This window comes from Gigantopelta aegis, chromosome 3 (genome assembly GCF_016097555.1).
Source record: "Gigantopelta aegis isolate Gae_Host chromosome 3, Gae_host_genome, whole genome shotgun sequence".
Lineage (NCBI taxonomy): Eukaryota > Metazoa > Mollusca > Gastropoda > Neomphalida > Peltospiridae > Gigantopelta > Gigantopelta aegis.
In genome coordinates, this window is record NC_054701.1 from 79,932,204 (window position 1) to 79,943,956 (window position 11,753).

The following is an 11,753-nucleotide window of genomic DNA, read 5'->3' on the forward strand; positions in this document are numbered from 1 at the left end:
CATATGGTTAAGGACCACACAGACATTGAGAGAGGAAACCTGCTGGTGCCACTTCATGGGCTACTCTTTTCGATTAGCAGCAAGGGATCTTTTATATGCACCATCCCACAAACAAGACAGTACATACCATGGCCTTTGTTACATCAGTTGTGGAGCACTGGCTGGAACGAGAAATAGCCCAATGGGCCCACTGATGGGGATCGATCTCAAACCGATCGCGCATCAAGCGAATGCTTTACCACTGGGCTACGTCCCGCCCCCCAACATGTAAAGAGAACCACCTGTACAATGAACATACCCTTCCATCAGTGGAAACAGTGTGTAGGCACCTCCCTCTGGCCACTGTTTGTGTAGGAAAAATAGTAGTGGATGATCCGACTGGAAGTGAAAACAAGTATTTTAATATAATTATTTTTAATTTATTATTTATGAAATTAAAAAGTAAACGATTTAAAAAAAAACCCAATCAAAATGTTGAAATTACATATGTAAGACAAGGAACTCATGGGCAAAATAACACAGACTGTGATTAATCCCCCCCCCCCCAAAAAAAAAACCCCAAAAAAACAACCCCAAAAACCAAACCTATAAAATGATTTCTACAAGCACATTTATAATCATATTATATATTATAATATATTATAATCTAATTAAAACAAAATCTTCAATGGATCAAATAACAGAATAGGCCCATGTCTGAAAAATACAAAAAAAAGTGATTTCTAAGTGTGAGATATTCAAAAGATCTGCGGCATAACAATAATCTACATAAGAGCCAAATGAGTTTGGTGTGCGTGTCACACTCATTACAACTAATCAGACAACTGATATGTTGTGACCTTTACCTCACCATAATAGAGAATAACTAGTTAATGATGTAGGATATCAAGCTTTATCCTGGGTAGGTATGAGTGGGAAATTCTGTGAGGCTTGCCGATCGGAATTTTCCATTCAGCCTGAACAGGATAAAAACCGATATTCTATGTCATTAACGAGTTATTACTTTTATCCTGTAGTCCATACAAATTAAGGGAAAAAGCTATTATTTCTGTTATTTCAGCTATATAGAAGTCAAAGGAGCAATTTGTACTGTATTTATGATGTGACGTTAAATGTCATAATCTGCTAATACACGTTTATGACTTTAATTGATTATCATAACTGGCCAATAGAAACAGTGATTCTGGGATAAAAACACATACATGTATTACTGTTATGATGCTTGATTATCCTGTCTTCAACATAAAAAATCCATTCTCAATTAGTAATGTGTACTGTACAGCTAAAACGTTAAACTGTTTTGTTTTAAATCCATGACAAGGAATACATCAACAGTAAAGATTACCTGAGGTACATCTTGAAGCTGTTCTGTGAAATGTTTTTGAAAAAGATCAGCTCTTTTGACATGATACGAGTTGGACTGACTCAACACTATAAACACAACATCTTTGAACTTCACTTCTAAAAATAAAAAAAAGTAAAATCATAATTTTAATAAATAGAAAACTAGCAATACTACTGTAAGAAAGAAAATGCACACGCACACATACACACACATCTACACACACACAAATACACATACACACACCCATGCACATATGTGCACACAACATCAGGGTTTCTGCTAGAGGGTAAAACGGGTATGGTGCCATAACCAAATGTTTTGGAATATTTAATTTTTTTGTTATTTTTTTGACAAAATTAGTTACTCTTATCATAACTTTATGATTTTTCTTAACACTAACCCTAACTTAACCCATTTTCTCACTGGGGAGACCCCCCATACCCCCTGTTGACTGTAGTTGCATTCAATTCCATAGTCCCATACACAAAAATGTCTTTCTGGCAGAAACACTGAACATTTGTCTACAACCATTAGACCAAACTGCTAACTATATTCTAGGACTAGTTTACACTGTGACCCTAATGAGAATGTTATGTTATTAACAATAGAAATAACAGGTGAAAATTAAATTGTAGCTGGCTACTGTCATGTTAAGTGCCAAATAATAATATGATTTCATTGGTTTATCTTAAATATTTTTAAATAGAGGTATTTCACATTCCTATTGCGCATGCGCGCGAAGAGTAACGTCCCTTGACAAAATAGACTGAAACTAGTCTATTTACAAATTGGGGGGCGTGACAGACAGGTTGTTATGGGCGACTTGAGTAGCTTCGTAGGAGACTTTTAAACTTTGGCAACTAACATGTACATATTTCGAATTAGATGGTATAATGGCAGTAGAAAACGGTCTGCTGAAATTTACAGCGGAATGGTTCAAATTAAAAAGCAGTGCAACAACTTGGACAAAGTCTCTGCGACTTGTATCCGAGGGTTTTGATAACGCCAGATTAAAAGACTATCTCGTAAAAAGTATAAACAAAACATTTGACAGATTCCATAGGTTATGGCATCGACAGGTTATGGCATCGATCGATATATATATTTGAGAGAGAGAGAGAGAGAGAGAGAGAGAGAGAGAGAGAGAGAGAGAGAGAGAGAGAGAGAGTATATATATAAACATACACACACACACACACACACACACACATATATATATATATATATATATATATATATATATATATATATATATATATAATACCTACAGTCAAACCTGTCTTAAGCGGCCACACAAGGGAGTAGATAAACGTGGCCGCTTAAGACAGGTTGCCGCTGAGTACAGGTTGCCACATATATAGTCTTTAAAACATTTGTTGTTGTTTCTTGTTTTACCGTCTGTACTGCTAATTAACGGATGTGTGCTTCATAGTTGACTATAAATCAACTTTTGACATGTTGTCTCCTTCAAAAATAATGCAAATAGAATATATTAAATTAACCGTTTTCCACAAGTTTGTTTTCTTTTTCCATTTAATTATTTAATTCCGACTTCATGCGATGTATTGTTATAGTAAGTGAATCTACAAATGTCAAGCGTAGCCTGCCCAGAGGCAATTAGATGCATGTCAGATTCATACTTCCTTAATTGATACACAGTGGAGATGTCGGGACTGAATGGGTACTATTATTCCTGAAGGTGTGAAGATCGGTTATTTGCTGCACCTATCGCTGTTGTTAAAATATCCCTTTTATATAAGAGTAAAACTTTACTGTGGCCGCTTAATGCAGGTATTTTAGCGATTTGGGATCAGATTTAGGTGGCCGCTGGCCGCGTTAGACAGGTGACCGCTTATTACAAGTGCATTTACATTATAAATCGTTTGGGAGGAAAAAAGTGGCCGCTTAAGGCAAGTGACCGCTGAATACAGGTGGCCGCTAGGACAGGTTTGACTGTATATATATCAGAAGGTGTTTTGTTGCATTTTTCTTAGTGTCTATCTAATTGGGAAAAGTTAAAAAACAAGAAGAGATTTTTATGCTGTTACATGTATATCCATAAAGTGGGAATTTAAAAAAGGGGGATTTGGGGGGGGGGGGGGGGTTTGAAGGTAGGTGCCGTTCTGTTTACCCATACACACGTTTTTATACAGTGTCAACATGAACGCATTGAGTATTATACAAAATATATTTATTTTCTTTACTGTTAATGTGTTTTTCCACCATATCTAAGTATATAAAATACTAGACGGACCTGTGTAGGAACGTCCTGTACAGAGCCGTCATCACTCTATATATATTTATATATCATTATTATTATTATTATTTAAGGAGTGTCTGTTATTTCTTTTACGTTCATCGGGGTATGAACAAAATAAATCATCCGTAAATTTTGTGAATCGGCGAAGCCGTTCTCACAAGTTTGCGGATGATTTTTTTGTTCATACCTAGATGAACGTAAAGTAATAACAGACAATACTTATAATTAAATTTGAAACATACTGAGTAATAATAACATTAAAAGTTCATATATATATATATATATATATATATATATATATATATATATATATATATATATATATATATTCTGTTGAGTATTGTCCGAAATATACATATATTTTCTGTATATATACAAAATAGATATTTATTTTATTTTATTTACTGTTTACTACCATATCTAAGTAGAGAATACTAAATCGCCCTGTATAGGAACGTTCTGTACAGAGCTGTTCTGACTACATATTTTTTTTTTTATATTTACACACGCACACGTTATATATTTTATTGAGTATAATCCGAAATATACATACGGTATATTTTCTTTATATACAAAATATATATTTATTTTCTTTACTGTTAATGTGTTTTCCACCATATCTAAGTATACTAGACCGCCCTGTGTAGGAACGTCCTGTACAGAACCGGTAAGGTTTTGGTCCCTTATGCGTTCACTGGCTTCCCTCCTACAAAATGTGCCGAACAAACCCTCGTACTTAGAGTAACATTAAAATCGTTTTCTACGTGAAACGATTACCCACAATCGTTTCCGATATCCATTGGCTGGATATCGATGGAAGGATAACGAATTTCCCGGACATATGCGGTTGGAACAGTTAATAATTGAACAATGGTCGTGGCCTCCCATTGCTTTTGCCCCCCAATTTGCAGATAGGTCTATTTTGGCGAGATCTTGCGAAATCTCGCGGTTTGCGTCCTCGAGTAACTCCGCAACGGGCACATGCGCAGTGGAATGTGAAATACCTCTATTGCATAGCAATCTCTGAACCTTGTATAGTGAATAACAATGCAATACTGTTCCATGATTCACTGTTACACTGTGATCCTAATGAGAAAGTCTAATGCAGTGATGTTATTAACAATAGAAATAACAGGTGAAAATTAAATTGTAGCTGGCTACTGTAATGTCAAGTGCCAAATAATAATATGATTTCATTGGTTTATCTTAAATATTTTTAAATTGCATTGCAATCTCTGAACCTTGTATAGTGAATAACAATGCAATACTGTTCCATGATTCACTATACATAACTTGACGTCTATCATAATTGCAGACCCTAGTTTCAACCCATAATAATGAACACTAAGCTTGGTTAATCTACAAACCTGTAACATATTTGAACAACGTTACAACACAGTCTGTCATGTTGAAATGGGGAAATACACTTAAAAAAAACTAGAGCTTGTTTACATAACCATTATTACTCAGAGGTACGTGCATTTTCAAAAATATGAAAAATGTATTTCGTGGTGCTAAAAATACCAGGATGACCAGAAATACTTTGGATGTATGGAAATGGATAATCTAAACAATAAAATCTAAGCAATGTCTGACTTTTATAATCAAAAACATCTCTAATAATAAAAATTTTACTGTAGTGTTTAAAAATTAGGGTCTGTTACTTTAATTACAAAGATATGTGTACCTTACAGAACAAGGAAAATTAGTATGATCATAAATACCTCTTTCTTTCATGATCTTTTGTAACATTTCTTGATCACCTTCAGAGACCAATTTAAGAAAGATGATGTGACATACTGAAAAGAATTTAAAAGATGGAATATATATTCATTATACACAAAACACTTATAAATATGTCATCATGCAATAGCAGTGTTCACCATGAGTAAAATAGGTCACCACTCTCCTTATAGGTATTAAAACAAATATGTCACAGACCAAGCCATTTAAGAGGAGCTCACTCCCGCTCTCCATCACTCCCGTGAGATTAAATGTAGTTCAAGAAAAGTAATTTTTAGCTCCCCTTAGCCTGTTAATTTATATGGAATCAATAAGGTCATATCTCAAATAATAAAATTTTCACAAATAAACATACTTTTTCCAAAACTAGTTACGACTCTTAATTTCCATTTCCATCAATTATAAGAATGTAAAATTTGTTTTGTTTAATGACACCACTAGAGTACATCGATTTATTAATCACTGACTACTGGATGTCAAACATTTGGTAATTTTTATATATACATGTAGACTAAAAAAGAAAACCCACTAAATTTGTCCATTAGTAGCAAGGGATCTTTTATATATGCACCATCCCATAGACAGGATAGCACATACCAAAGCCTTTGATATATCAGTCGTGGCTCACTGGCTGGAGTGAGAAATAGCCCAATGGGTGCACCGTTACAAGAATGTAATGATCATTAATGATATGCACATTCACTGTTATATATATACCAAACAGTCACTAATGAAGGGCTATTGAATAAAGGACACATCTAAATACCTCCCACCTGACATCATACCATAACTATTTCTATTATTCTTGCAATTTTCAGTGGCCTGTTATTTTTTTTTTATAGGATCATAAATTTTGCATGAAATGTATTCGCATGAAAATTAAGTTCCTGCAATAATAAAGTATTTTACGGTATACAATGGTGAAACACTGCTTTCATAAAGTTTATCCTTTTTTTTTTTTTTTTTTTACAAAATTCCAGTCGTGTAATTACAGAAAAAGTGTGTTGTTTCATTAAATTTTAAGTAAGTATTATTAAGTAAGTTTAATTTATACTGTGTGTTTTGTGGAGTTGTCAAATGCTATCACTAGACACTAAGTTACAGCAACTGTTAATACCATGACATGAGCAGTCCACACTGTAAAATTCCCATTGGTTGCCTGTCCTGGGTGCAGGTGCCCACATCAACCAGCCATGCCCTTTTAAGGACAAAATTGAAAAGAAAAAAAGATCACCCAATCGATCAAGACTTCTCATGGGCTAAACCTATGGGAGACCAACATCATGACCCCTAATAGGCAAGGCTCCACCAAGAGCTAAAATTCAGCCAACTAAGTCAAATGGTATAATATTCTCAGAACCGGCGTGACGTTACACGGCCTAGTTACCGATCATCCGGGTCTTTGGGGGTGAAGCAAAGCCTTAGTGATTACTGTTTCACATTAGAATAAAGTTATCATATTAACTTTTTACATGCCTTACATATTGTCATTTATTTTCTGTAGCTAACACATAGTTGCAATACGTCTTATGTGTATTATAACAGCTTGGGTTGCCATATAAGAGAAACGAACAACAGGAATCTGAATTAGTATAATCTATATTTAGTACCGATGTGTTTCCGTGTACTTTGAATGTCAAGGGGACAGGGCAGGTTGGGCAGAATATAATTTTTGTTGATGCAATTTTCAGGTAATGTTAATTATAAATTTTAACAATTTTGAAATGATAAGATAATTATTAATATAATAATTATGATGTGGGCTACAAAATATATAATTTGTATTTATAATAAAATTTGTATGCATGATTAAGTTAATTATTTTTATGATTTAATAATTATTTTATTTCCAAATAATATGTAATAATTAAACAATGGCAAAGTTGTTACTTTACAAGTTCAAAATTACAATAGTATTATTGTCATATCTTATTATATAGATGTATTGGCAGCAGTATAATGTTCCACTGAATACATTCTTTTATTCTTAAAACAAAATACAGTTTCTTGAAATAATGAAATGCTTTTGTTTTTACAGATTGCAAAATTACCACATGATGTTGCCCTTCCTTACCGGTTGAATGCAGGCAACAAAAAATAGCAATAATAAAATATAGCCATCCTCAGACCTCGACATCTAGGGGGAGCAATATCTCTCTCTACTTACCCATCACACCTGAGATTAGTTTCAAGGAGAATAATATATAGTTTCCTTTGGCATGTGAATTTATATACATGTAGTATCAATATGGTAATATTTTAAATTGCCTCCCATAAACTACATTAGGGAGCAAATAATCAGTTCCCTCAGTTATTTTCATGTCGAGGTCTACAACCTAATAAAACATAAGTGTTACCTCGTCGAACAAACATGCAAATGTTTTAATAATAGGGTTTAACCTGGTATATTTAGTAATAAAACACAAAAACTTACCTGAGTAAATAATGGTTAATATATTGGTGTTGTTTTATATCTAGTCACAATGGATATTGCAGATATTTTCTTGTTCAGTCTTGTGCTGTATTGGAATTGTTATTGCAGTTCAATTTAAGTAATATCTACAAAACTAATTTTTAATAGTATACAGCTGGAGAAAGGAGGCAAATATGGTTGTTAATAAACTGATCTATATCGTATGCCTTCTACTAGACTACACATATTTAACCTAAGTTGCTTTTAACCCGGGTTAAATTACCTCATGTAGATGCACTTATGTAGCATAGTCAAGGAAAATATATGAATGAGATAGTTAAATGCTATATTCTCCATGTCAAACAGTGTTTTCAAAATGGAAAACAAATATCAGATATGGCAGTTGACCATGCATTTTATTGCAGGTAATTTCTAAAGCAGATTACACACACAAACACACACACACTGAACTGTAGAATACCATGAAACTACATATATATGTAAAAAGGTAAGTCCTCTAACTTGAACAAGTAAAATTTACAAATGTACCACAACCACCAAATTACATTGATCCACAATAGAATAGATTTTTTTATGTATTTTTAGATTTATGTATATGTATGTGTAGTGTTTTCCCTAGCTTGTTTTAGCACGGTGCAGCACCATGCCTCAATAGTCTAGCACCATCTTGCCTTAATCAGCACCATGCTGCCCTGAGATTAAATAAGCCCTTTTCACTAATTAATTCTAAAATTGCCTTTATAAAACACCCAAAAAGTTATTATTAATTAATAAAATATGCCTTTTACATCTTTTGCCATTCATTTATTAAAGCATTTCAATTAATTTTTGTGTATTTTTAATGAAAAAAAGTGCTCCGAAAATGGTGAAAATGCCCCAAAAGTGTTTGGTCTACCATGCCTTGACAAATTTCTAGGGAAATCACTAATGTGTGTGTGTGTATGTATGTAGTGTGTATATATATATATATATATATATATATATATATATATATATATATATATATATATATATATATATATACTCTTCAAAAGAAGAAACGCAAAACCACATTGTCGTAACATTTGGAGAATTGATTTAATTATTGAATGGTGAGTCCGATAATTACCAAATGTTGCAGGATTGTTCACAATTCACTCTAGTCCATTGTGAGTAAGTGATAGGACACACCACCAAGGTCAAGGTCATCTGGAGTCAATACCGGGTGTGGCCTCCGCATGTGTTTGACAACTGCCTGGCACCGCCTGCCCATTGAAGCAACCAGAGTACGGATGACGTCCCGGGGGATGGTGGCCACTCGGCCTGCAAGGCTGCTGCCATTTCGGGCAGGGTCTGGGGCTGTGGTTGTCGCTGTCGGAGGGCGTCGGTCCAACTCGTCCCATAGATGCTCAATTGGGTTCAAATCCGGTGATATCGATGGCCAAGGAAGGACATTAATGTTGTTGTTCTGTAGGAAAGCCGTTGTGAGACGTGCTGTGTGAGGCCTGGCGTTGTCATGTTGGAACACTGCGTTGGCGTTGGCCATAACTGGAACGATGTGTGGCCGGAGGATCTGGTCAATGTAGCCCTGTGCATTCAGGTTGCCCTGCACGTGGACCAGGTCAGTTCTGCCAGTGTGTGAGATGGCTGCCCACACCATGACACTACCCCCGCCGAATCTGTCCACTTCCTGCACGCAGTTTGCCCGCATAACGTTCACCACGACGCCTATACACGCGACATCTTCCATCATGACGTCGGAGCAGAAATCGGGACTCGTCACTGAACCACACCTGTCTCCATCGCAGTTGAGGCCATTGTCGATGAATCTGGCACCACTGCAGTCGGAGTCGACGGTGTTGTGGTGTTAAGATGACACCTCGAACTGGACGTCTGGCACGAATTCCTACCTCACGTAGGCGGTTCCGTACGGTCTGGTCGGATATCCTGCGCAAACCTGGTATTGCTGCGGCTGTGGAGGTGGCAGTAGTCAATCGTTCCCGAAGGTGGCGTACCCGGATGTAGCGGTCCTGCCCGGGGGTAGTGACCCGTGGTCGACCGGATCTAGGGAGGTCACGTTTTGATCCATGTTGCTGGTAACGTTCCCACAGTCTGGAGATGGTGCTTGGGGACACATGGAATGGCCCTGGCAACGGCCGTTCTGGATTCGCCTGCGTCTAGTCGGCCGATGGCATTGTTTCTTTGCGGTTCACTGAGACGTGGCATGTCCTGGATTGTCAACTGTCGGCCAGATACAGAGGCCAGGCAAGCGAACACCCTGCACTTTTATACTGTCGGTGTTCATGTTGCACGTGCAGACAACGCACGTGCAGTGGTGACATGGTTTGCACGTGGCTGCATTTTTGCGAATATTCACATTTTGGAACTTTATTGTACAGTAGCTGCGTTTTATCGAATGTAACCGTGGGAATGTGTTTGGGACATGCAATGACCTTATATTCACAAAGCATGAACCGGTAGGAAACATAAAATCGGAGTTATAACCCATTTGTACCCTTTTGCGTTTCTTTTTTTGAAGAGTATATATATACACACACACATATATATATATATATATATATATACAGTATATATATACACACACACACATTAGTGATGTTCCCTAGAAATTTAGCATATATATATATATATATATATGTGTATGTGTATGTGTATGTGTATGTGTATGTGTAATATATATATATACTGAAACAAAGGCACACACATTATTTACCCTCTGCACCAAAGTAAATACTAAACACACGGAGGGGGGGAACGACCTATATTTTCTTACTGCAGGCCTGCTACAGACACATTTGTAAAAAAAAAAAAAATAATAATTAAAGTTTAAACAAGAATTTAGGCCTATATTATAATTATTATATGTGTGTAATTGAGCAGTATAAACTTTTATTTTAAAATTATAAAATAAATAAGATGTAGTAGCTGTGGTATGGCAAAATAAATACAAGTATAGATAATATCCAAGCAACTAAGATTAAATGAAAAATAAAGACCACACAAATTTAATGTTAAAGGAATATACTCTATTCAAGAACTGGATGCATCGTTTTGTTTGGGGGGGGGGGGGGGGGGGGGGGGGTCATGGAAGACGATGGAATTGTGTATTTTATTTACAGTATAATGTGGGATTTTTATCACTGCACATGCTTTAACCATTTTGTTTGCTAAATTAATCTCTGTTGGTGTCAACAAGCAACAACATTAAAGTCAATGTAGTCACATTCTGTGAGGGAAGCCATGGAATTCCAACAGGTTTGTCGTTTTAATGACCCAACCCACAAGCGGCGCCTAGTCTTCTTTTGGAAATTTGTAAAACGATATTTTTTTTAACATCATGTTATGGTTTATGCAGCCAACTGCACAACATGTGTTAGGCATCGTGACCGTTAACTGTTGTAAATGATCGACCAAAGTTGCCTCATTTCACTATCAAACCATATGTAACTAAGGAGAAGCTTCACTGCGTCACGTGATAAACAATGGCGGCCAGGGGTCGAAGTACCCGTATGTTCGGTTCCGAGAATCCGCCCGGTCCCCTCCATTATTATTTTTAGTTAGGGTTAGGGTTAGGGTTAGGGTTAGAGTTGGGGTTATGGCTGGGGTTATGGCTAGGGCTAGGGCTAGGGTTGGGGTTAGGGTTGGAGTTAAGGTTAGGGTTAGGGTTAGGGGAAGGGGGGACCGGGCAGATATTTTTCCAGTCAAATCACTCCAAATTACTTTTGATGAACCATATCTGACCTGACCACACCCCACAAAATGAAAACTAACAATACCGATAATTAATAAGAAGGCGATAAAAACCAGCATTATACATGCTAAATTAATTCCCATTTCAATATTGACGATATGTTATTACCAAAATTAATTACAAATATTAGCATTTACAACTGTCATTCAATTCATAAAAGGTATTACCTAATAAAATGAAAAAAAAGTTGTGACAATTCACATTTAACGCCATTGCAATT

The 11,753-nt window shown here is 35.9% G+C and overlaps 1 protein-coding gene across 1 annotated transcript in view; it reads right to left on the reverse strand.

The window, feature by feature from the left end:
- LOC121369142 (beta-1,3-glucosyltransferase-like) overlaps nucleotides 1-11,738 on the reverse strand; it is a 28,573-nt gene extending 16,835 nt beyond the window's left edge. The window contains exons 1-4 of the mRNA XM_041494015.1: nucleotides 11,701-11,738; nucleotides 5,330-5,404; nucleotides 1,346-1,461; nucleotides 299-378 (exon numbers count right to left, since the gene is read on the reverse strand). Of these exons, the coding sequence (XP_041349949.1) occupies nucleotides 299-378; nucleotides 1,346-1,461; nucleotides 5,330-5,357 (224 nt within the window). The 5' untranslated portion in view covers nucleotides 5,358-5,404; nucleotides 11,701-11,738. The remainder of the gene's footprint in view (nucleotides 1-298; nucleotides 379-1,345; nucleotides 1,462-5,329; nucleotides 5,405-11,700) is intronic.
- Between the last annotated feature and the right edge of the window lie 15 nt (nucleotides 11,739-11,753).